The 25,637-nt window shown below is 38.4% G+C and overlaps 4 protein-coding genes across 7 annotated transcripts; 1 reads left to right on the top strand and 3 right to left on the bottom strand.

The window, feature by feature from the left end:
• The first annotated feature begins 30 nt into the window (after window positions 1-30).
• Window positions 31-8,305, top strand: LOC132186699 (uncharacterized). 2 transcript variants are annotated; one of them, XM_059600716.1, is made up of 6 exons: window positions 31-356; window positions 779-1,274; window positions 4,090-4,429; window positions 5,105-5,203; window positions 5,310-5,430; window positions 7,825-7,979. In XM_059600716.1, exons 1-6 carry the CDS (start codon window positions 152-154, stop codon window positions 7,887-7,889), a joined length of 1,326 nt encoding a protein of 441 aa, XP_059456699.1. In that variant the 5' UTR covers window positions 31-151; the 3' UTR covers window positions 7,890-7,979. The 2 variants fall into 2 exon arrangements, with proteins under 2 accessions (XP_059456699.1, XP_059456698.1); XM_059600715.1 differs by having other exon boundaries at window positions 41-356; window positions 7,797-8,305.
• An 89-nt stretch (window positions 8,306-8,394) lies between these two features.
• Window positions 8,395-9,993, bottom strand: LOC132186701 (uncharacterized). 2 transcript variants are annotated; one of them, XM_059600719.1, is made up of 3 exons: window positions 9,776-9,993; window positions 9,184-9,648; window positions 8,395-9,093 (listed from the first exon to the last, which is right to left on the bottom strand). In XM_059600719.1, exons 2-3 carry the CDS (start codon window positions 9,641-9,643, stop codon window positions 8,585-8,587), a joined length of 969 nt encoding a protein of 322 aa, XP_059456702.1. In that variant the 5' UTR covers window positions 9,644-9,648; window positions 9,776-9,993; the 3' UTR covers window positions 8,395-8,584. The 2 variants fall into 2 exon arrangements, with proteins under 2 accessions (XP_059456702.1, XP_059456701.1); XM_059600718.1 differs by lacking the exon at window positions 9,776-9,993 and having other exon boundaries at window positions 9,184-9,754.
• Window positions 9,994-10,087: 94 nt separating this feature from the next.
• LOC132186703 (GCN5-related N-acetyltransferase 3, chloroplastic) lies at window positions 10,088-18,737 on the bottom strand. The gene is made up of 4 exons (XM_059600720.1): window positions 18,153-18,737; window positions 13,137-13,195; window positions 12,657-12,713; window positions 10,088-10,442 (listed from the first exon to the last, which is right to left on the bottom strand). The coding sequence occupies exons 1-4, from the start codon at window positions 18,681-18,683 to the stop codon at window positions 10,283-10,285; spliced, it is 807 nt and encodes a 268-aa protein (XP_059456703.1). The 5' UTR covers window positions 18,684-18,737; the 3' UTR covers window positions 10,088-10,282.
• A 194-nt stretch (window positions 18,738-18,931) lies between these two features.
• LOC132186994 (cytochrome P450 714A1-like) lies at window positions 18,932-24,618 on the bottom strand. Of its 2 annotated transcripts, none has more exons than XM_059601133.1 (5): window positions 23,721-24,618; window positions 20,712-20,938; window positions 20,288-20,538; window positions 19,658-20,021; window positions 18,932-19,552 (listed from the first exon to the last, which is right to left on the bottom strand). In XM_059601133.1, the coding sequence occupies exons 1-5, from the start codon at window positions 24,019-24,021 to the stop codon at window positions 19,127-19,129; spliced, it is 1,569 nt and encodes a 522-aa protein (XP_059457116.1). In that variant the 5' UTR covers window positions 24,022-24,618; the 3' UTR covers window positions 18,932-19,126. The 2 variants fall into 2 exon arrangements, with proteins under 2 accessions (XP_059457116.1, XP_059457115.1); XM_059601132.1 differs by having other exon boundaries at window positions 19,658-20,030.
• Window positions 24,619-25,637: the final 1,019 nt, after the last annotated feature.

Below are 25,637 nucleotides of genomic sequence, written 5' to 3' on the forward strand. Positions count from 1 at the left end.
GTTTAGTCATTTTCAATTATTACTATCCTATCCTATTATATTTACCTGGTTCAGCCCGCGCTCCTCTTTCTTTATCCTGCCTGTTGCTCATAAGTCATATCTCAATTCTAAACTGAACAAGCCTATTACTATAGCATCTCAACCATACTAGATGAGGAGCGTGATGGGGGTGTTTCAGTTTCAGGAGAATCTGTTATTGGTTGGCCATTGTGGACGTGGTAGCGTTCCTCATTTCTCCGATTATGCTGGAAATAACTTGTCTCTAGAGATTCAGGGCAGCCACAGCTTTCCTTCTCGACTAAGATTTTCCCCCCATCCTCATGCTTCTACTTCTTCTTCTTCTCTCACTGCCTCAGGTGCCCAATATTCTTCTCCACCTTTTTTTTTTTTTTTTTCCTAAGGTTATACCTCAATTGTTAATTTGTTATGGAACTTCCTTATATATCAGATGCTATTGTTAATATGGACTCTTATATTTGAGCTTATTTCTACAAGTAAAATTATTATTTTTCAGGCTGTTGATTTATTCCTGTTTTTCCCCTCAATACTATTTCCATACCAAGAAGAAAGATTAATTTAATTAGATTAATTTAATTTGTATATCATAAAAAAGAAATTATGATATACTAGGGAACAAAAGGAAAACCTCGTACTTTGGTTTTCTAGATTCTATTTGCAAGGATTTATTTTATTTTATTTTATTTTAATTTCTGATAAACAATTATTGATCAGTATATCAAAGTTCTAAGAGTACTTTCTGTGTGCTTCAAATCTCCAGAGCCATTGTTCGATGCAAGTACAAAACAGAAAAAGAAGAGAATAGCTGGCATAGATCAAGACGAATTATTGGATCCAGCACTCTTGGCTGATCCGGACAGTTGTTTTTGTGAGTTCAGTGGTGTACAGATACACCACAAGGTATATGATGCAGAATCACAAGCACATAACTCATTACAGAATCAGACTCTTTCTCAAGTTCCTAACCAAACTAAAAAGGTTAGACTTCCTATGGTTTTACTACATGGCTTTGGAGCATCTGTTTTCTCATGGAATCGAGTTCTGAAGCCTTTGGGAGAGCTCACTGGTTCCAAAGTTCTTGCTTTTGATAGACCAGCCTTTGGGTTGACATCAAGGGTAAATTTCTCCACCGCCACACATTCAACTCATGGTAATGAGGATGGAAAACCTCTTAATCCATACTCCATGGCGTTTTCAGTGCTAGCAACCCTGTACTTCATTGATTTCTTAGCAGCTGAGAAGGCAATTTTGGTGGGGTATGTATATCTCTCATCTTGCGTTGTTCTAGTGTTACTTGCATCAATTTAGTTGGAAACCCACAGCATAATGCCAGTTCCAGCAGATATTCAAGGTGGATAGGTTGGTGCACGTTGGATCCCACTTAATTGATCTCCTTGCTCAAAGATAGACCAATAAACACCACTAAATCTTGACATCCACCATATGGATGGTAGCCTCCAATTTGTACTTTTGCATGTTAGGTGCAAGCTGCATCTGTACTTGATCCTTATTGCCTAGCAGACCAGTAATTACATTGACATCTATGTGGTTTTATTTATTTATTTTTTGATAAGTAATAGCCAGTTTTATTGAAAGCGTAAAGGCGTCCCAAAGTACACCGGGAGTATACAATAAGATCACCTAACTAGAGAGAGAAAAGCGAACAAGGAAGTCATCGTAGCTAATCGACACCGGGAAGACATATGCTATAGTCCAAAGATACAAAGTGTGGAAACAATAAGATAATAAGTCTTCCAAAGAACCTTCCAAATCCTCAAAACACCTATTATTTCTCTCCCTCAAAAGGCACCAAAAGAAACAAGTAGGCACCATCTTCCAAACCGCAGCACTCCCCCTCCTTCCCAAAGACCACCAACAGGCGAGCAAATCAGAAACCCGTCTCGGCATCACCCAAGACAGCCCAAACCGCCCAAAAAAAGCGCACCACAAAGCATAGGCTACCTCGCAATGAAGAAGAAGGTAGTCCACCGTCTCCTCATCCCTCTTGTACATCCAACACCTGTTCGTCACAATCACATGCCGCTTCCTTAGATTGTTTAGGGTCAGAATTTTGCCCAAAGCTGCCGACCACACAAAGAAACTTGCCCTCGGCAGAGCATGTGTACGCCACACTCTTCCAAGGGAAACGCCTCCTTTCAGAACCAGCCAAGGAAGCATAAAGGAGTTTGGCCTTGAACTGGCCTCTTTTGGAGAAGATCCACCACAACCTATCTTCACACCCTCGTCTCACTCGAGCAGAATGCAGCAACTGGAAAAAAGAGGCAAATACATCCACCTCCCAATCATGAGCCCCTCTAGAAAAACTAACATTCCACTGATTATAGCCACCCCTCACCTCCAAAAGAGCCGCAACTGAAGCATCCTTCGCACATGCAATACTGAAAAGATCAGGGAAAGCTGTCTTAAGAGCCGTATCTCCACACCACACATCATGCCAGAATCGAACCCTAGTCCCTTCTCCCACCTCAAAACGCGTGAAGCCTTGGAAAGTATCCCATTCCTTCCTAATATTCTTCCATAACCCTACCCCAAAAGTACCTCCACACTCCAAAGAGCACCACCCTCCCCATAAGCTTCCAAACTTCGCATCCACCACAACCCTCCACCAAGCATCTCTTTCCGAACCGTAACGCCACAACCATTTTCCTAGCAGTGAGCGATTGAAGACCACTAGGTTTCTAATCCCCAACCCGCCTTCCTTAATTGGAGTGCACACCTTTGACCACTTCACCAAATGGTATTTGAACTCTTCGCCTAGCCCACCCCATAAGAAATTACGTTGTAGCTTCTCTATGCGCTTGGCAACGCTAACCGGAATAGGGAATAGAGACAGATAATAAATAGGCAAGTTAGCAAGAGTACTCTTGATAAGCGTGACCCTGCCACCCTTCGACAAGTACAACCTTTTCCAACCGGCCAACCAACGTTCTATCTTTTCGATCACTTCATCCCAAATATGCTTAGCCTTATAAGGAGCCCCCAACGGCATACCAAGGTATTTGATAGGCAGAGATGCAACCCCACACCCTAGAATGCTTGCTAACATGCCCACTTGCTCCTCATTCCCCACTGGTATTAACACCGACTTAGCCAAGTTGACCTTCAGACCGGAAGCAGCTTCAAATAATAGAAATAGACTTCGCAAATAACGGACTTGGGAGGGCATAGCGTTGCAAAAAAGCAAGGTATCATCAACAAACAGAAGGTGAGAAACCACAGTGTTACCAACCTTGAAACCATCTAGCAGCCCCCCATTAACTGCCGCCGAAATCATCCTACTCAAGGCTTCCATCACAAAAACAAATAATAGAGGAGACAGGGGGTCCCCTTGTCTCAAACCCCTGGAGCTGCTAAAAAAACCATTAGGAGATCCATTGATTAGAATTGAGAATCGCACCGAAGAAATGCAATATTCAATCCAAGAGCACCAAATCCCCCCAAAACCACACCTCCTCAGCATATATAACAAGAAATCCCAATTCACATGGTCATAAGCTTTTTCCAGATCCATTTTGCAAATAACCCCTGGCTCCCCCGATCTCAACCGACTATCGAGGCATTCATTGGAAATCAAAATAGGATCTAGAATTTGACTGCCCTTAATAAAAGCACTTTGCGACTGAGAAATAATCTTATCCAAAACAACCTTCAATCTATTTGCTAATACCTTGGCTATGATTTTATAGATACCTCCCACAAGACTAATTGGCCGGAAGTCTTTAAGATTGATAGCGCCGGGAACCTTCGGAAGTGGTTTTATTTATCTCATGCATTAAATTGATTAAACTATTTGTTTGTCATTGAATGTGAAATTCATTGGTGAAAGCTTGAAGAAATCAGTAACATAAAAGCCACCCACCAAAACAATTTAGCAGTTCTCTTATTCTGTTCACCCCCTCCCCACTCCCATTGAGATTAGACCTTACTCTGTGAACTATGTTCGTAGGAACTATTCCCCCTCCCCCCTCTCTTTTGTTTTGTTTTGTTTGTTTTTCTTTTTCTTGTATCTGAAGCCAAGATCTCTGAACCGTTGAAAGAATAATGTGCCAGGCATTCCGCTGGTTGCCTCACGGCCGTGAATTTGTATTTTGAAGCACCAGAACGCATTGCTGCTCTGATCCTTGTTGCCCCAGCAATTTTAGCCCCACTTACAGTGCATAAGGTTGTTGAAGGAAAACAATTGGGAAGAGAGAACCAGATGGGAGAAGACAGCTTAGATCTAAGCAGTCTCAGGAATCCATTTCTGAGGCTTTCCGAGATTTTGTTGAAGTGTTTTAAGTTTGTTGCACAGGCAATAATGCGAATGGCGAAGGGGATGGCAGTTATGCTGAACTCTTTGTATAAAAAACTATTGTCGGCTATTCTGCGCTCTGCCCTTGCTGTGATGCTGGTAAAGGATTTCTTTCCAGATGACTTTATACTGTACATGGTTTCAGTAATTTTTGGACCATAAGTTGAAGGTTTCGGTAATTTTTGGACCATGTTGATTCAACTTATACTATAGGCATGTCAAACCAAACTATCAAATGGCTAATTCTTCTCCAAATGTTTCAACATTTGGTTGTTAGAGCTTTCAACCCAAAGGCTTAAACTCTGATTATGTCCAGACTGAAAGAAACCGGAACCATGACCAACGAGCCTGGCATGTGGAGTCTAAGAACAAACGAACCGATCATTGATACTAATTTGAGCATCCAGCCAAAAAGCTCAAACCAATGTGTGATTCCTTAACACTAGCTTGCCATCGTTAACTATCTCAAATGACCCTGCCTTATCGTTAAATATCAAGATAAAGTACAACTTTAACTCAACCCATTAAAGATATTTCTTTTTACCGGTTCCAGGATTCATACCCAGAAAAGTTATCCTTTGAAATATGTAAGAACAAAACTGATTGATTACATACTATCTGTTTTTCTTTTTTCCTTTTTTTGGATGTTTAGTATTGTCTTGTTTTGCCTATATCAGATTATTAGTTTTTGAAGTTTAAGTGATAGTGCAGTATTTTGTGCAATGGGCTAGACTGATTGCCTATTTGATGCTGACATCCCCACATTATTCTCAGGTAAGGATGGTCATTGACAAATTTGGAGTAGCTGCAATAAGAAATGCGTGGTATAACTCAAGTCTGGTCACTGAACATGTCCTATATGGTTATACAAAGGTAATTATCTTAATCTCTCTCTCTCTGTTTCTCTCTTCCCCCCCCCCCCCCCAACAAAATTTTGGAAAGGTTATTGGTCAATTGGATGGTAATATGTTAAATGCAGCCACTGAGGACTAAAGGTTGGGACAGGGCGCTCGTTGAATACACAGCAGCAATGCTTACAGATACTGGGTTTGAGTCAAAGCCTCCACTGACAAAAAGACTCCACGAAATCACATGTCCTGGTAATAGCACTAGCCTTCTTTGTTGCTGAAATTTCCCAATTGACCCCAAACAAGACCTGGGGGGGGGGGGGTGGTGGTGTTCCAGCAAATGTCACAACTTACAAATTTAGGAACCATTCAATCACCAAAATAAGCAAAGTAATAAAACTAACACAAAGCAATTTGGTGACCAAGTGGAAACCCTCTTAAGAACTCTTCAAAGGTAAAATCACTATGGGACAACAAAACCCAAAAAACTCATCCATTATAGAACAATTAAATTATACAGTTTAACTTACAAAATCTTTGTAACTAAACCTGATGTGTACACCGACAAACGACCGACTTGTCTCCCGAGTAATGTTAAGTACTATCTTTTTATCAATCCTAAAATCCTCTTAAAGCTGATGTGGCTTTTAAAATCACCATTAAATTTTAGATGAATCATACTTGAATTTTGATTCAATGGTAATTTTAAAAGCCACATCAGCTTTAGGAGAATTTTAGAAGGATAAAAAGATGGTACCTAGCATTACTCCTTGTCTCCTACTGTACTAGCTTTAGAAACTCTAGATAATTCTTCTATCGAGTCTCCTCTTGTAATCCTGGAACTCTGTTGGCCGAAGGATTTTCTGAAATTTAGGTGTGGTTTAATAAAACTCTAAGAGAGAAATTTAGTCAAGGCTCAAAACAAAAATTCTCTCTTACCTCACAAAACAATAGCCTCTAGATCTCTCTAAAAAGTCATGCATTGAAGTCCTTATATAGACCCAAGGGATTAGCACAGTGTTAAAATACAATTAAAACACTGAGCTATTTTCAATGGCGGCGTTTTGACGAATAATTCGGTCCATTCGGACACTACTAGGAATTCAGGATTTCTCTTGGCGGATGTTCGAACGAGTACCAGCTGAGCTAGCAACCAAGCAACACTGCTTGTTTGTGATCTTCAGTTCGTTCGAACACCTTTCCAACCAAGCTTGTGACCGAGTAACACCATGTCTTCAATGAAATCACCTCGTTCGATCGTATACCAAACAAACGTTCCAACCAAGCAATATTGGAAGACTTGATTTTATGAAGTAAATAAGCTTGTTCGATTGATTCTCCGAACGAGGCTTCCAACCGAGCAATTCTTGAACATTTGTTAAGTCTCTTGTTTGGACCCACAGCAAACTAGCTAGCAACCTAGCAGTATTGGAACTTTGTTTGAGCACCTCGTTCAGTCGAGTCTCCGAATGAGTCTTCCAACCAAGTAACATTGGAACTTTACTTGAACATTGCGCCCAGACCAATACCGAACACGCCAGCAAACTAATGCCTCGATTCTTTAACAAAACTAGTTAAGTACAAAATTTAGCCTATCACTAGAACATTCCTTGAGTCTCTTGTCTGGACCCACAGCAAATTAGCTAGCGACCTAGCAGTACTGGAACTTTGTTTGAGCATCTCGTTCGGTCGAGTCTCCAAACGAGTCTTCCAACCAAGTAACACTGGAACTTTACTTGAACATCGAATCCAGACCAATACCGAACGAGTCAGCAAACAAATGCCTCGATTCTTTAACAATACTTACAAGTTTAAAAACTAGTTAAGTACAGAATTTAGCCTATCAAATTTTGCCTTACACCGAAGTGTTTTAAACATCGAATTAACTAACATAAAACCTAACAGTTGCCCCCTTGGTGCTTTCTGCATTGGGACAAATCCTTACTTGAAACTAATCTGTTGGATGGACAAGAGTCTTGAAATTTAGAAAGTGAGTTGAAATCACATTAGAGTGGATAAATAGTATTGTATATGGTGCCAATTAAAAGTTGTCTAATCGATCTGTGTTGAAGATTGAACCAAGTCAAGAAAAGGATCCAGGCATTCTGCGTCCAAGTGAACCCAATAGGGTAGTCTAGATTAAGGTGATATTTGGATCACTAAGAAGGTTACAGGTGAAGTTGAAACAGCTGTTGGGAAACACAGTCTTCTTTATTGAGTACTAACTAGTTTCGGTGCAGTTTGCTCTCTTCCCCCTACCACCCCCACACCTTCAAAATAAATAGAGAAATGATTGGTGTTAATAATTTGTCCATATTTTTCTCATATTCTCCTACAAATTCAATAGATCAATCATTAAATTTGTGCAGTCCAGCATTGACTTGTGTGAGGTTCACATAAGTCCACAAATCTAATAGTTGATTTGTAAGATGAGATGGAGAAAATATGAAAAAAAAAATATTGACACCAAGCATTTCTTAAAAAAAAAAAAAACAGAAGAAGAGTACAAATTAGTTCCCCCTTTTAGGGTGCTTGCATGTTCATTGATCCAGTACGCATGTCCGAGTTATCTAATAGAAGTTGAATAGTGAACTTGGCATTCTTTTTATGAAACACAGTTCTAATTGTCACGGGTGATAGCGACAGAATTGTCCCCTCCTGGAATGCTCGGAGACTTGCACAAACAATACCTGGATCTTACCTTGAAGTAATTAAGCATTGTGGACATATACCTCACGAAGAGAAAGTGGAGGAGTTTGTTTCAGTTGTTGAAAAGTTTCTGCAAAGAGTTTTTGGTGAATCAGAGAAGCAGTGTCTGCAAGCTGTAACATGATATTTGTCTTGTACACTAGTTTTTTTTCTTGCAAAATACGGATTGGTAAGTTTGTTTCAATGTTTTAATGGGAACTCAAAATTAGTAGATGTATGTAAACTTTACTGTTCTCTGCCCATAATATCACATTAGGATGTGGAAACATTGTACAGCCAAGCAATGAAAAGATCAAAGATGGTTATAATGTTACTTTGATGTACAAGATAGTTAGAATATTCTAGGGTTCTTGTAATCTGACTCTTGCAATTGTGGTCTGTTCATGGACAGCGTATTAAATTGGGACTCTTCAGTTTTTTCAAATGGAATGATGAAACCAGTTTGGAGGAATGAAAACTTTCACCATTAAAGTAGTTAAACAATACAATGAATCTAAAATAGTTCCACCTCACTGCACTTGGTCTGTTCATGGACAGCGTATTAAATTGGGACTCTTCAGTTTTTTCAAATGGAATGATGAAACCAGTTTGGAGGAATGAAAACTTTCACCATTAAAGTAGTTAAACAATACAATGAGTCTAAAATAGTTCCACCTCACTGCACTTGAACATAATTACAGAAGCAAGTTACTGCTTGTTAGAAAGGAGGATCAGTTGATATGGTAAGACTAGCATCTTGTAAGCCTGCAGGAACATCAAATCCTGACATAAAGTCATCACCAAAGATCACAGCACCAGCTGCCAGTGCTCCAGCACCTAGTCCTATTCCAAAACCAGGTCCAGGTCCCCCGCCACGACCAGATGGTGGCATATTTATATAAGTCTCCGACAAACGATCTGTTCTAGGGAGAAAAGTGGGCATGTAACCCACATTAGAGGGTGGGGGCGGTGGTGGAGGAGTTCTAGGCGGAGGATAGCTTGGTGCACCTGCTGGTGGGTAGCGTGGTCCACCTACAGATGGATTGGAATAGTTTGTAGGGTATGGCATTGGATGGGTGTACGGAGAATTCGACGGGAATTGATTTTCTTGGCGATGACGTAGAATTGGAGGCGGTTGTGTGGCTAGAGCTGGCCCATCTTGAGAATGAGAAGCCAGGGTGATATTATTGTTGCTGTGACCCGTGAGCACAAATCCTTCCTCGTTACCTACCAAAAAAAAAATCAATCTCTGAAATCAATAATCACACTCTAAAAACTGAGTCCCAAGTTGTATTCATTAAAGGAAAGAATACCTACCTATGTATGAAGTTGGCTCGCCGCCCCTTTCCTCAGATATACGAATTGAAATGTCAACAAATCCTTGGGGTTTGCTGGAGTTCCCTTTCCGCAATTGATAGCTCCCTACTTCTTCGGTTACTGGCCTTGAACCCTCATTATTCTTGACCTGCTTAGCCAAAAATTCTTTCAAGACGACACTTGCTGTGCCCTGAAGCCTCTCTCTGAGGAATATGGGCTCTCTACTGTAAACTTCGACGTGCAGCGCCAGATCTTGGAAGTTCGTCTGCGAGTCATCAACCAAGGCAGCAAACTTGGTTTTCCAGACGGGATTTGCATTCCCTGACGCATCGATCTTGGTGCAATATTTATTATTAGGATCAATCCACCCAACAGCAAACCACTGGAGCTTCCAGAGGGAGGAAGAACGCCGGAGACCCCTAGCAGATATCAGGCAGACTTCAACCCATAATTTCCCCATACTTGCTGTTCAAATGAAGAAAACGAGAGTTGGCAAGAAAATTTTCTTTAGTATCAGTATGAAGCCTTTTTCTTAGATAAAGTGGATATGGTAAAGTTAAGCTGTTTTGCATTATCTGTCAGGCTACTTTACCTTCACATAAAGAAAATTCTTATACCTCAGCAGCATTTGGAGGTCACCCATTGTCACCTTTTTCCCCGCTAAGTGCATTACAGATTGGCAGGAATCTCGTAACATTACAGTCTAACAATGTGGGTTAAACGGTCATTTGGACTATCAAAATAAAAATAAAATAAAATAAAATAAGTTGATTGACAATATGACATTAGCATAGCGGGATAAAAGTGAGATAGCATTACTCTTTATCAATGTGTGCACTGCGAAATTTTTTTTCAAGTACAATAATTTGATTCATAAGCTTGATTTTCTAACGAGAGAGTAATATTTGCTGAAACAGCACAATGACTTCTATGGTCCCGGACGGACTCCCCAGTTCACATCTTTTACTGTTGGTTGGTTTTGAATTTGACAATCGGATCAGTTAAGCCAAATTTACAAGCTGGACATTCACATTCAGACCCTATTTCTAATAAAACAGACAAAACTCATTATAGTCTTTCCCTAATGATTCGCTAGCCTTCAGAATGCAGGGGGTTCTGGAAGTGGCGGAGGTATCAGGAGCTTTCGACCTGCACGTATAATTTGATCACCTTCATGATAAGTTGAAGCCTTCCTTGAATACATCATTGTAGTGGCGCCCAAAATGTCATCTCCAAATCCACATGCTTTGAAAAATAACCTAACAAGCAATTTAGACGAATCACCAATAGCAGCTATGATTTTTTGTTCTTCTGTCACATGTACAGAATACAAACAAGCATATTATTTGTTTTCCTTTATTTTAACTTCTAGATGCACATTTCCCATCTTTTCATTAGGATTTTCCGTTAATTTTAGAATTAAGTAAAATTTGATAGTGCGGTATTTTATCTTATGGAGTTCTTGTCAAGATATTTTGATGTTATGGGATGGTATTATGGATATCACTTTATTTGAACAAGGAAATATGTGTGGCTTAGTTTTTAGTTGCCTTGGTTGTATTATTATTTAGAAGATGTCATAGTTTTTTTAGGTCAAGAATGTCATAGTTATAGTTGTTATTATGCCCATATGGGTTCTTGGATATGACACCTATGACCCATGGATCTCCATGGCCATCGGTTTCCTCGGCCATGGTCATGGACTCACGTTAGCCATGGCTAGAGACTAACGGCGCTCCATGGCCATGGGTCTCCTCGGCCATGGCCATAATTATTTGGGAAAAATTTATTTTACCCTCCCTGAAGTTTGAGGTGTTTTTTAATTTTAACCCCAATGTTTAAAAATTTGCAATGTACCCTCTTAATGTTTAAAAAATTTGCAATTAACACCCTCCGTTACTAATTGCCGTCTAAGTAGACGGAAATGACATCACGTGCGTCTCACGTGGGATTTTTATCCTGCTTCTTCTAATTTTGCACTCAACCTAGCTAGTGAAATGAACTAATTGCCCCTCATTAAAACCCAATGGATGTTTTGATTTTTTTCTCGTCAATTTTGAACAGTCTTCGACTCAAGCGACTCAACGTGACCCATTTCATCCAATTGCTCCACCACGCGCTAAGATCCATTCGAAGTTTCATGAAGTTGATGATTTGTGATATGGAGTTGGCGAACTGGGATCTCGATGCTGCCGTCAAATTCATAGACCCCGATGCCGTTTTCACCAACCCAAGCCACCGGTTCTTCGCTTTCGAATCCTTTGTGTGCATAACCATGTTTGAGGGCTTCAATTTCTCTCAATTTGATCAGCCACAACGACAACCTGTCAACAAACACCACCACCGCCTCTTCTTTGACAAGTTCAAGAAGCTCACAATCGTAAACCCCAAACATTTTCTTTCCCATAACCCAAACTCGTCGTTCGCAAAGTTTGTGAGGTCCAAGTACCTCCACCTCGTACACGCGAAGATGGAATGCTCTCTCTTCGGCAACCTGAGCCAGCGAAAGCTCGTGAACGCCAACGGCGTCCCCGACTCCGCGTTCTTTGTCCCGTTCACTGAGATGGTGAAGCACGTGTGGCTTTTGCATTGCCTGGCATTCTCATTTGACGAAGAGATTACCATTTTTCAAGTGAGGAAGAACTGTAGGTTCTCTGAAGTCTACATGGAATGCATGGTTGAAGAAGCGTTGGTCCTTTCCGGCGAAATTGCCGGCAACCGTGACGATCGGTTCAAAATTGACAAGAAAAACAATAAGACATGCATTGGGTTTAATGAGGGGCACTATGGTAATTTCACTAGCTAGGTTGGGTGCAAAATTGGAAGACGCAATATAAAAATCCCAAGCGAGACGCATGTGATGTCATTTCTGTCTGCTTAGACGGCAATTAGTAACGGACGGTATTAATTGCAAATTTTTGAAACATTGGAAGGGTACATTGCAAATTTTTAAACATTAGGGTTCAAATTGAAAAACACCTCAAACTTCAGGGGGATAAAGTGAATTTTTCCCTAATTATTTTAATTTTTAATTTTTTAATTTTATTTGAGAGACATAATTATATTTTCACAATAAATTTATTTATTTATTCAACCGAAACCCTAACAGAGATTCCAATTTACAAATATGTTAAACACATATCTAAAACTCATCAAGTTGAAAACTAGGGTATCAAAGTCAAAAAGCATAAAGCGCTAGAGCATAGGGGGTTGTGACATTTTTCCTTTAATTTATGTGAATGTGGATAAATAAGTTGGAGGTTCAGAGAGAAAATGTGACATTTTTCCTTTAATTTATGTGAATGTGGATAAATAAGTTGGAGGTTCAGAGAGAAAATGACAGGTCAGATTTTGTAAATGACACCAAGATGCTCATTCTGATACTTCAATGAATTTTTATTAGATAAAAAATGGTAAATTTTGACCACAGCATTGAGGCTTTAACATTCAAGCAAATCAGTAAAAGTTAGTACCTCTCATTCTCCGAGCAAAGCGCTGCTATGTCATATATGTCTCTACTTGCAAGCATTCTGGAAGAAGGTAAATGTTAGACACTATAAAAGGTATGAAGTAATTATATTATACAAATAAAGATCATTTGATTATATGAATTGGATCCGCTAGCAATCACTAGGAAATCCGACCACCAGAAGTAGAAAGAAAAAAAAGAAAAAGAAAAAAAGTAAAGTAACCAACACTAGAGAGGAGGAAAAGAAACTCATGAGAGATCAAACTAGTATTTCTTTTAATAAATAGAAAGAGCTATCCACTCAATGCGAGAAATGTGATTTTAAATGAAACAATGAGAACACAATTAATGCCGAGGATAAGTATTACATCGCACAAACTGCAGGCTAAGCTTTAAATTTGCCAAACTACAGTCTGCTGCATTTAAAGTGCTCTTAAGGTCGCTTTTAAACCTTGGTCAGCTATGGGAAATAGTACTGACTAACCTTACGATTCTTTTACAAATCATCCTGCCGATTCCCATACCCTGCAACGAAGGGGTAACCTGGGAGGCACTGAAGCACAATTATACATACGCATAAACGTTAATTATCTAGTTTAAGGTAAAAAGCATTGTTAGAAAGCCCCGAGGAATAATACTTTCATGACTGAAAAAAAAAAAAAAAAAAATTATCATATTTTCGGTTCATCTGAGATATAGTAATGGCCATGTTGATAATACCCCCACAGCATTTCTGTGTTCTACCACATTTAGTCCAAAGATAAGAGTAGGTCTGTAGGAATTAAATACAATCAGACAAATAACATATGAAACGCAATGTCACTTCAACAGTATGAATTGGGTATATCAGCCTTGAAAATTCAAATGATAAGAACCAAGAAGGTCTCTTCAATTTTTTATTTTATTTTTTGATAAATAATGTATATTCAAACAATGCACAACTTCAATAGACAAATTAAGAAACATTGCTTGCTACTTCAAGGGAGCTGGGCTTCCTAATACAGCAAACTGTAAATTTGGAAAAATATTCAATGATAATTTCTTTATTCCTCCTGCACTCATTTATACACCTTGGAATAAGAGTTCAACAGAAATTGTTGGGCTGTCAACTAAACATTGTGTGGAGGTTCGATTTCCCTCGAACGAAGCCACTTAAACAGTATACAATTCTGTTGGTGTCATCATAGGGCGGTCTAAGAAGAAAGATACTCCGTATGTTGATTTTTCTCTGATCCAACGTCCAATCACAAGGCACCTTTTGCACATTCAGTAGCAAGAGGAGATGGAAGACCTAATGGTTAATCTGGAGCAGACCATGCAGTCCCTTTTGGACAGACAGAAGCAGATCATGGAGCGGCTCACGGAGGTTTTTCAACTACTCAACACGTCCAAGAACACACAATCAGATCATAAGGCTGGAGAAAGCTCTAACATACACAGCAGTGCACACAACCCACCAGAAAGGAATAACCAATTTCTCCCTCGCATGGTGAAGTTGGAATTCCCTCTCTTTGATGGAAGAGAAGACCCTACGAGTGGCTTTGTAGAACTGAGTAATTTTTCAGATACCATGGCACTCCAGAAGAAGAAAGGGTGATGTGAGCATCCTTTCACTTGGAGGAGGAGGCACAACTTTGGGTTCACCTCCTGCGGCAACAAGAGGCCAGGGACGTGCAATGGAAGGAACTAACTGAGGGCTTATTTGCATGCTTTGCACCTACACAATTTTTTGACTCGTTTGGAGAATTAACAAAGATGAAGAAAAAAAAAGGAGTGCCCGGGATTATCAAATTAAGTTTGAATCACTATTGGAAAAAGTTGGGTCACTCACGCAAAAGCAGCAAGCTAACCGTTCATTGGCAATTTGAAGGAATCCATAAAGGCAGAGGTATTAGCAGGAAGACCGAATAACCTTTCCTCAGCCATCGGTTTGGCAATAGTTTATAAATCCCGAAATGAAGCCTCCTGGAAGACGACGAGACCAGATTAACAAGAATCTTCCGCCACGACTGGCGTTGCCCGTCAAAAGGTTGACACCCACGGAATTACGAGAGAGGCAAGAAAATGGGCTTTGTTTCAAATGCAACAATAAATACAATAAGGATCATCGTTGCAAACATCTATTCATGATCAAGGCATGTATGGGTGAAGATGATGATGGAGATGTCATCATGGAAGACGAAGAGGACAAAGAAAAGAAATTCCAGCCCTATCATTGCACGCAATCGCAGGCACTGAAGCCCCCAGGGCAGAACGACCACAACACTCTTATTAATGGACATTGATAGCAACCACAATTTTCTAAGCGAGGAGATAGCGACTCTTGAGAAGTTACACATAGCAGCAAAATGCAAGATGGAAGTGAGGGTGGCATCTCAAGAGAAGATTGAGAGCACAGGTAAATGTTTCCACATACAACTCGAAATACAAGGGCACCTCTTCTATGTTGATTTTTACATTCTACCTTTGGGATGTTATGGTTTGATCCTCGGCACCCAATGGTTGCGTACCTTGGGGTATATTATGTGGAATTTCGTAACTCTTGAGATGGAGTTTTGGTGGCGAGTGGATTTCATCAAGTTGTGAGGATTGAGAAGAGGAAAAGAGGAGTGTAATACGCTTTTTTTTTTATAAGTAAAAAGAGGACTTATGGTGGCAGAAAATTCACAGAAAAAAGAAGAAAGGTTGCAGGAAATTCTGCAGCTGCATGAAGGATTTTTTCAAGAGCCAAGGGCACTTCCTCCGCCTAGGTCCAAGGATCACCCAATTCCATTGATGTCGGGTACAGGCCGGTGTCCGTCAAACCGTATCAGTATCGGTGCTTCCAAAAAACGAAAATTGAAAAGCAGGTGCAAGGGATGTTAGACTCCAGAGTGATTCAGGAATCCACAAGTTCTTATGCATCGCCAGTAATTATATTCAAGAAGCATGATGAATCAAGGCACATGCACATTGATTATAGCACACTCATTTCCAAACGGGATTTGAGGTCCGGATAGTGAGTAATGCTAGAATGAAGACTTATGTCCCTCTAAAGGTAATGTGGCTTTTAAAATTACCATTAGATCAAAATCTAATAATGATTCATTCCAAATCTAATTATAATTTTAAAAGTCACATCACCTTTAGAGAGATAAGAGAATGACAAAAGGCTTCCTTCTAGAATTACTCCCGGATGGCACCTAAAGCTAAAGATGTGGAGAAGCCAGCTTTTCGCACACATCATGGTCACTATGAATTTTTAGCAATGCCATTGGTCTGACAAATGCATCTTCCACCTTCTAGTCCTTGATGAATGAGGTATTCCATGATTTTTACGAAAGTTTAGTCTTGTATTCTTTGACGATATTTTAGTTTATAGTACATCATTTGAAGAACATATGACGCACTTGTTGGTTGTGTTGGAAACTCTCAAAAGGAACGTCCTCTTTGTCATGGCAGAAAAGTCCACTTTGGACAGCAACGGGTGGCCTATTTAGGCCATGTCATATCCGAACAAGGTGTTGGGGTTGATCCTGAAAAAATTACGGCTACGGTGGAGTGGCCGAAACCCAAGTTCTTGAAGGCTATAAGAGGATTTTTGGGGCCTCATCGGGTACTACCGATGATTTATTCAAGACTATGGGAAGATTGCAGCGCCATTACATAGAATGTTGAAAATAATGGTTTCAATTGGAGCCCTGCAACTGAAACAGCATTCGAAAAATTAAAAATAGCCATGACAGAGGCCTAGTTCTTTGCATTACCGGATTTTTCCAAACCCTTTTTTGTGGATTGCGATGCATCAAGAGTAAGCATTGGAGCAATGTCACTTCAGGAGCAGCACATTGCTTTCCTCAGTCAAGCACTTCAGGGGAAAACAACTATTGCTCTCAACATATAAAAAAGAGATTCCCGCCCTCATCATAGAAGTGGTGACCTTATTTACTATGGCAACAGTTTATTGTGTGCAGAGATCAACGAAATTTGAGTACTTATGGGGACAGAAAATAACAGTGCCAGCGCCGCAAAGATGGCCATACAAATTTATGGGATTCGATTTCATAATTGACTACAAGAAGGGAATCGAGAATGTGGTGGCAGATGCACTTTCACACAACATGGAGGACAAGGAGGAAGGGAATGAAACTAAGGTATCTCAATTCATGGCTATTTCTCACCCAATTCCAAACTGGGTTAGCGACTTAGTGCCGTAAAAGATGAAATTAAGAATGACAAGGTGTTATTGAGCAGAAAAGGTGAAGACAAGAGAGGCATTGGGTCCCTAGAGGCTGTTGGATATGGTGTCTTTGACGAGAGAGAAATGCTCAGAGCTTTGAAGATGTAGAGATTTCAGTGATAGAGTTACGGATTATTATGTTCAACAATTTCTATACTTGGATATTTGCTCATCATAGTTTGCTTATTTCTAGTTGTGCAGATTTTTTTATTTCTTTTTTCTTTTATTATTATTTTTTTTCAGATTAGGGGTTCTCTTGTATACTCCCTATTTACTAGGGTTGCCCCCATTTGCGCTAAATTAATGACAATGAAATAACTTATAAAAACAAAAGGACCAATTTTTCCACAAACAAGATTCCGCTCCAATACCACTTGATAAGAATCAAGAGGAAAGATCAAGCTGGCTACTTCGACAGAGCCGGGACCTCCTACTACAGCAAGCTGTAAATTTGGGAAAATATTCAATGATATTTCTGTATTCTTCCTGCACTCATTATACATATTGGAAATAAGAGTCGTTGAACAGCAATTGCAATTGAGACTCCTACTATTACAACTACTACTTGATAAGAAGATAAACTACTACTATTAGGTACTAGATAAACTACGATTACTTAACAATAAGAGACTTGATAAACCAGATAACTAGACCCCTATGACAACACTACTACTTGACGCCTACTTGGATAGTAATAAAAGACTACGGACCCAGCTGAACAAATTAACTAATTAAGATGAGTGTGTATCATCAAATTTCACAGCAATTGATGGATTATTAAAAGCTTTTGTCCCTTGCACTCAGCAGAGAACTAGTAGACCAATTTCTTCAGTGTGGATCTACTTGCGTGCATTGAAGCAAATGGAACCAGCAAAAAATGAAAAGTATGTCCAACGCTAAACTTTGGCAGCATTCAGTGAACACTTTTAACATCTAAAGGAAATCTGGAAACACCATCATAATTTAATTCGATAGAGGTAGGCCTTTCTATATTGAAATATCGGTCAAACGGCTAATGAGAACTATAACGAAATTTATTATTCTTGATATAGCAGTAATCGCAAGTCCATGATTATTGAAGATAGACCAAGGGCAGTAAGAATTTGTGGTATAATAATAAAACAAATTGTGTGAGCGCGTTTAGCAGCACTGAACAACAATGACCTAAAACTTTCTCCATAAAACACAGGATTGAGGTAAAGCATGATCCGAAATCAAGAATGGGGAAGAATGACATCCAACCCATCAATTATCATGCTGAAAATAACAGTCTGGACATACCATGATATCGTAGATGGAAGCAGTCAATCCAAAATCGGAAACGGCGCGGCCAAAGCCCACCAACTGCCCGTTGAATGGCGTGACCGGCATCACTTTCTGGAACAGTTGTCCGAGACACAGCAGCTTAATCGGGTCTTCTGAAGGTTCTGAGGAAGAAGGTTTGGTACTAAATAAAACATCGGATGGTTTGCAGAAGACGGAGACGACGACAGAGCTGTGGGAGAGAGCTATGCGTAGCTTGTGAATGTTCACCGGTTCCACTATACCCCCAGAGCCCACATAGTTAGGGAATCGGTGGCAGGAGTGATTGGAGGCGCTATAGAGGTCTCTGAGCTCCTCAAGGTTTATGTGCGATGGGTTTGTGGATATGTATATTGGGAATAATGCCGGTGGTGTTAAGGGTTTCTTTAGCAGCACCCTCTTTGCCTTGTCAATTCCGCTTTTCCTTGTGCTAACCCATCTCAATTCCATGCACTTGGACGGGTAACCCGGTTGCATTTGTTGTAGGCTACGGCTAACAACAACCTCCATCTTCCTCTCTCTTTCTCTCCTCTAAATGATATTATCCATGTAGATAAAAGCACATACTATTTACATTGTTATCCGCGACTCTTTCCTCCGCTAGTTTTTCTTCTTCTTCTTTTTTTTTCTTTTTTTCAGAAAAATATAAGATAATTAGTAGTGTGTTTTGATATGTTTTCAATTTTATTAAGCAGTTTTTTTATTTTAATCAGGTTATTCAATTACTTATTTCCGTCACAATATTTTAAACAGAAACATCATTCTACAATTGGGATTGTATTTCAAATAAAAAGACGTGTATACATAGTGAAGCAGATCAACGAGTTTCACACTTTCACAAGACCATAGTGAAAAATTCAAACTTGATAGAAGGGAAGAAGAAAAGCAAGAGATGATTATATATATAGGCTCGGATGAGTTTAGCAGATATAATCGACTCTTTTTATCCCTAGTCAAATCCTTTTAATGAGGATATGTACACCGTGTCCAGGCTCTACAATCATTCTGTAAGCAGGAGAGTGTTGGTATCTGGGAGACAGGGAGAAAGCAAACTTGGAGATAATAAGAGAGAGGACAATCTTCAGTTGGACCATCGCAAAGTTTTTGCCCAAGCAGATGCGAGGACCCAGTCCGAATGGTATATAGGCTTGGGGAAACTTGCAAGCCTTGGAGACACCGTTGCTGAATCTCTCTGGTTTGAACTCATTCGCGTCCGGCCCCCAAATATTGTGATCCCGGTGCAGCGTCGGTATCAGAGTCCACAAGCATACATCCTTGGGAATGACAATATTTCCAAGTTGGGTGTCTTCCAGTGCCTCTCTTGAAACGAAGGCCGCTGGTGGATATAGACGCAGAACTTCTTGAATCACAATAGTCACCTGTAGGGTTGGAATGTCAAGGGGAAAAAAAAAAGTTTGGATTACTTGAAATTAAATAACTTATTCAATTACACGCTCAAAAGCCCGCACTATCTAAATATATACCGTCTTCAACTGAAGGACTGAATTTAAATCTGCCAGGCCATTTGGGCAAACTTGAGCTACCTCCCTCCTAATTCGAGCTTGCCACTCTGGATGTAAGGCCAGTAGCATCAAACACCAGGAGGCTGCAACAGCAGTGGTTTCATGCCCGGCAAAGTATATGTTCTTGCAATTGTCAACTATGAAACGCTTGGATGAATCCTTGACCAGACTTTGATCATTCATGGCCCCCTCCAGAAGCAACTGCAATAAATCCTTCTCGGATGAAGATGTCTCTAAGCATTGTTGTTCGCGTTCTTTCACTGCTTTCCAGATCAATGACTCGATCTCTCTCTCCAAACTGCTGATCTTCTTTTGCTTCCTCATTCTAAGAAAACTATCCTTTTATTGTTAGTGTCTAATTGCAAAGATCAATTGATTGTTATTATTTGTAATACTTAAATGTTATTTAGTAGACTGTTATACAAATTATATACAATTGGAATAACGTGACAGTAAAAATTAATATTTTGATTTTTTTGTAAGTATTGATCTAAATATATACTAATTTTTATTATTATATCATTATAAGTTGTATAGCAGTAGCATAACAGTCTGTGAAATAGACTTACTCTAATTCATATATTAACGTACCTGAAACTGGTAACCCCAAAAAGGAAGTCTTGCTGGGAAATTGCTTTCTGAAGACTCCTAAGCTTTAAGAAAATTTCTTTGCCTTTAAAATAAGAGCTCCCAAAACAAGCCCTTGAGATTACATCTGCTGAGACACCCTTCAAATCCTCATCCACTTGAATGTCTGCTAAGATACCACCTTGAGCTTCGATGCAGTCTTCCCATTTTCTCAGCAATGGTTGAGCTGACTCGAGCATTAACCCCACCATACCCTGCCAGTTAACATCAGTGATCACAGCCAGTTAATTCCTATTAGATTAGAAGTGAACCTTTGGATAATTCTTTTAACCTGTTTAGACCTTGATTTGGGCTCTTGCATACTGCATAGTTAAAATTTCAAGGAGGCAGAAACAGGAACCCTGACAAAAAGATTTTGATCCATTACCTTTACTTTGTCCATGAAGAACTCAGGTGCAACAATTTTCCTGTGTTGTGCCCAAATAAGGCCGTTGGACCTCAAAATGCCATTGCCGAGCATGGATGCAAGTTTCTTCGTTATATAAGAAGGCTTGCCCAAGTCCAAGGTGATACACTGGTTCATTTCCTTTACTAGCTCCGGCTGGTTCACATACATGTGTTGCCTCATCCCCGTTGAATAAGTATATACTGGACCTGTTATCAAAAAAAGAACAGAAAAAAGTATATATCAGACCTGCATGCGTTTCACGATGTCCATTTTACCATGTGTAATTTTTCACTGTAATAACAAATTACATCTGATGTTGGGAAAAGGACCACGAGTGGTTAACATTTAAGGAATTAAGGAAAGAGGCTTAACAATAATCAATTAATTAACTTACCCAAAAACAAATAATTTTGGAAAAACTTCAATTATCACTCTAATCTTTCACATTTGCAATCATACTCTTAAACTTAAAAAGTGTCAATTTAGAATTATTTTCTTTTAAAAGTTTAAACTGTTAACCCTTCCATCCAAATTCAATGTTAAATCAAACGGTTTATGAGTACAATTTTTAAAACATTCTTAAGATGTTATAAAATTACAAAAATATATTGATTTAATAATATTTAAAGTAAAAAAATAAATAAAAAATAACAATAACAAAACATTTGGGTCTAACCCGACCTAGGTCAAAGGTCACCCACTGTGGGTCAAACGCGACCCACATTGGGTCACTATGCTATTTAATAGAAATACGGGGTTTTTAGGAATTTTACTTCTTCTATTATAATTTAATGTTAAATTTAGACAGGAGGATTGACATTATAATTTTATAAAAAATTGTAACCTTAAATTAACACTTTTTAAAGTTTAAGGATACAATTGCAAAAGCGATAAAAAATTATGAGTAATAAGTTAAGTTTTTCCAAAAATTTATTAATTTAACAGCCACAATAAAATTAGTTGGTTTGGATTTGCCCAAATCGGTTTGAGGCCAATCCTTCCTAGTTCCATCCCAGACCCACTTCTTTAAAAGTAAAGCATATTTCATTTGGATTTTAAACGTGACGGAGTAGGGGTGTACATTCAGGCGGATATTAATTCCTGTATTTACTATCTGCAACTATTTGCTATCCATTATATGCACGTGCAAATGTAGTTAGCAAAAACTACTATTTGTATTCGCGGATGCAGATAGTGGTTTTATAGTACGCAGATGCTACCTTTTATATATAATGATATTTTTATATATATTATATTCAATAAATTCACTAAAACGATGTCGTTTTAGTAAGTAATACCAAAATGACTTTGTTTTGGATTAAGTATAGGTTATATTTACATTGTTTTCAAAAGTAATATGATACGAATATATTTTCAAAACATTAGAGCTTAAAAAAATAAAACAAGCCCAAAACACAAAAAAAATGCCCAAATTATTTTTAAAATCGTTTAAAATAGGCTCAAAAAATGCCAAAAAGACTAAAATATGCACAAAAAGCTCATCATCTAGTATGCGAATAACGGATAATAACTGTAATAACCATGCGAATTAATGCTATTAGTAAAAATATGATGTGAATTGAATGCGGATGTAAATATTTAAAGTAAATATTCACATTATGCGGATCCATTGTGAATATCATAAATAACCATATCCTCAGCATATGATACGATAGAGTACATATGACAATTGTCCCCGCTGAAACTTCTCAAACTTTTACACCTCACTCATAATTTTTTAAAAGTTTTGGAACAGCAATATATATACTTCGAACTATCGAAGAATTATAATATTTTTTCTTAAACAAAACGATAAGATTTTAATCAATTTTTCCCCTCATTAAATCCGTTTATGTATTTTTTAAAGATAGGCCGTCATCTTCTATCTCTATATTGACTATTGAGTTCTATTTTTTTTTTTTTTTGACTATTTAATTCCTTAAAAAAAAAAAAAAACTGCATGTTAACGACATTTGTTTTTTTTTTTTGAATTTGTTAACGACATTTGTTAACTTGCTTATTTATATTTATAAATATTTTAGTAGTTTAAGATGATTTTCCTTCCATGATTTTCCCGTTTAAATGAATAATTTCCTATATATATATATTAAAGTCTTTTAATATTTGGTTTTTAAATTTTTAAATTTATTGATTAGATATCATATTGGTTTAAATGTTGTAAACTTTAATCAGCTCTTATTGGTTAGGAGTAATGTTAGGAACTATTTTTTTTATCCTCCTAAAGTTGATGTGGCTTTTAAAATTACCATTGGATCAAAATTCAAGTATGATTCATCTAAAAGTTAATAATTTTAAAAGCTATATCAATTTTAGGAGGATAAAAATATGGTTTTTATCTTTACTAGTTATGGACAGAAAATAATTAAGACAATCATGCAATAATTTCAGGATATAAAAAGTCATCGAGAACTCTCATGAGTTATATATTGATTTGAGATTGAAAATATTTTGCGGAGAAAAATATCGCTTATTTCAAGAAAATCTAGACTCCGTCATTGCTCAGGACCTAGCTAGATGAAGACGCAATACGACTATGTATACGAGTTAAAAGGAACCATTAATCTACTTCTGTGAGATCTTAGCTAGATTTGCTTTTAATTTACTTTCCGGCCATCGGACATTATTGTTGTTGTTGGTTTGACTATGAGAACATCACTTTTTCTTTTCTTTTCTTTTCTATATAATTTCATACTGATCATTTTAATCAATGAAAATTAAAGAAGTAGGAGCGTTAAATGGCACTTGTTACACATGCAGGGAGATATATACCCTTCGCGTTACTAGGTGAAACCAATTGAATGATATTAAAGACAAATTTTTCAAGTGACCATGAGGTTTTGATATCCCTTAGCCAATTTATATATCATGCCATGTATGAATGAGTTTTACAACAAACAAAACATGGATGGAAAGAGAGGTAGCTAGCTAGAAATTAAGTGGAAAAGAAACAATATCAATCGTACGTACCGTATTCCTTTCTCCACTGTTCAAAATATGGGAAGAGAGTGGAAGTGTAGTCGTGGGCTACAATTTCAGCATGATTTGGGGGCTTGGACGTCGTCGCCTGGGATTGGATCTTCTGCATCTCAGACAGACTCCCGTACAAAAAAGAAGGTGAAGGCCCTTTGATCCCTTGCACGCGCAGTTTCTTCCTGATCCTTGCAGACTTCAGCCACACGGTGTTGTAAACATGAAATAGCAATCCAACCAGGGCTATAAGAGCTAGCGGAAAAATCATGCTCAAAAGAAGAGAGACAGCCTTCATCATCTCCTCGATCCTTTCTTTGCTTTCGGTCTTCTTAATTATCTAGCCAATTCCACTGGCGACTGCTTGTGTGTATATATATCTCGATGCGCAGTAGATCGAATACAGTTCTCCCTTCTCCCTTCTCCCCAGTATGGGTTAAATTAACGCCGACAATTTGGGTCAAAAGTCATTTGGTGATGTCAGTGGGATCAGCCGATTGGTTTTCTAAGTAATTAGACCTCACACACACACACTCTCTCTCTCATGAACTCGTGAGTGGTCCTTTAGAGTAGACTATTAAGTAGAAAAAAAAACGAAATAAGAAACTGTGGTGAGGTCCTCGATGCTCGTGGGAGCAGTTAAGATTTCAAATCCCACGCTAGCTACTTTGTAACGATATTAATGATCTCAGGACCACCAGAGTCTAATTAGTCTCCTCTCTCTCTGTATATACTAGTTTTTCCTGAATTCCTGTCAGGATGTCACATGATGGACCGTATCCATATGCCCCCCCAAGTGTGGTGGGCATAAACATATATAAAAGGAGGGAAGATATCTCCCTTCTCAGATAGCAAAACCTTAGGCCAAAGCTAAGCTCTTCTAGTTCTTGATGAGGAAGGAAGGTAGCCAGGTAGGCCTATCGGCTATCAATTATCATGATTGCTGATAAAGAACTATATTTATGCTAGTATAATTTGGTGTATTCACAGAGGGACCGCGCCGTCCTCGAAGCATAGGGCTGCCGCGTGGCTCTTAAGCATCACGATAACAACATGGCATCTTCACTTGCTAGCTAGAGATGCCAGACGTACGTAAAGTGGGTCATTGTGCGAGGATGTCATTGTTAGAGCATCCACTTGCAGGACAGGTGGTCCAGACTTCCAGCCTAGTTCCACTCACCGCCATCCTAGCTAGCTAATTAGTAATTAAGAATTTGTGAACAACAGACGGGTTAGAGGGAAAAGATATCAGCATAAACAAGATATCTCTCTTGTACATCCCATTGTCCAACCAAGAGCTAGCAAGTACTCTCAGGCAATTGTGGGCACAATATAGGTATAATTTGGAACAGATAAGTTAGATGTATAGACATGGAGCACCCTATAATTAAGTAACTAATTATATATATGAATAATAAATCAATCCCTAATGTACGAGTAAAGATGAAGAGCACCACTATATGCATGCTTGGGAAACAATTTATTGTATCATTGGTGAAAAGAGTATCAATCTTAGAAATTGATAATTAGTCTATATATATATATATCAATCTTAGAAATTGATAATATATATATATATATTTCCATTTCAATTGATCCTCATCTTCCTCGAGGATGAAGAACAGATGGTAGACTTTAATAGGATATATAGCATGTGTACGTAAGGATCTTAACTATTAGATCAAATAAAATAAAATCTCGACTATAAAATCGTTCTTTTTCATTTCTATTTCAAGTACTAGTACTCCTATTTCCTCTGGTATGAATTGTATGATGGCAAAAATAAAAATTATGTGTAAAAACGTACCACCAATGAATTCTCAAACATAAATACGTACACTTATTATTTTCCTAGCTACATTCATTTATTGTGTGTAAAATCAACGATGGATTGATCTTGATGAATATGTCAATTTT

The sequence above is a fragment of the Corylus avellana genome, chromosome ca7 (genome assembly GCF_901000735.1).
Source record: "Corylus avellana chromosome ca7, CavTom2PMs-1.0".
In the NCBI taxonomy this organism is placed as follows: domain Eukaryota; kingdom Viridiplantae; phylum Streptophyta; class Magnoliopsida; order Fagales; family Betulaceae; genus Corylus; species Corylus avellana.

Bases quoted from the DNA above. Each gene is read 5' to 3' on its own strand.
- LOC132186994 (XM_059601132.1), bottom strand. From the start codon at position 24,021: ATGATGAAGGCTGTCTCTCTTCTTTTGAGCATGATTTTTCCGCTAGCT. The intron at 20,939-23,720 runs GTACGTACGATT...TTTTGATAACAG, and splicing joins ACAGTGGAGAAAGGAATACG to GTCCAGTATATACTTATTCA. The intron at 19,553-19,657 runs GTATATATTTAG...CCAACCCTACAG, and splicing joins CAGTCCTTCAGTTGAAGACG to GTGACTATTGTGATTCAAGA.
- LOC132186699 (XM_059600715.1), top strand. From the start codon at position 152: ATGAGGAGCGTGATGGGGGTGTTTCAGTTTCAGGAGAATCTGTTATTG. The intron at 357-778 runs GTGCCCAATATT...TCAAATCTCCAG, and splicing joins TTCTTCTCTCACTGCCTCAG to AGCCATTGTTCGATGCAAGT. The intron at 4,430-5,104 runs GTAAAGGATTTC...CATTATTCTCAG, and splicing joins CTGCCCTTGCTGTGATGCTG to GTAAGGATGGTCATTGACAA.
- LOC132186703 (XM_059600720.1), bottom strand. From the start codon at position 18,683: ATGGAGGTTGTTGTTAGCCGTAGCCTACAACAAATGCAACCGGGTTAC. The intron at 13,196-18,152 runs GTATGTCCAGAC...AGTGCCTCCCAG, and splicing joins CTTCCATCTACGATATCATG to GTTACCCCTTCGTTGCAGGG. The intron at 12,714-13,136 runs GTTAGTCAGTAC...ACCTTCTTCCAG, and splicing joins ATTTGTAAAAGAATCGTAAG to AATGCTTGCAAGTAGAGACA.
- LOC132186701 (XM_059600719.1), bottom strand. From the start codon at position 9,643: ATGGGGAAATTATGGGTTGAAGTCTGCCTGATATCTGCTAGGGGTCTC. The intron at 9,094-9,183 runs GTAGGTATTCTT...TTTTTTTGGTAG, and splicing joins CGAGCCAACTTCATACATAG to GTAACGAGGAAGGATTTGTG.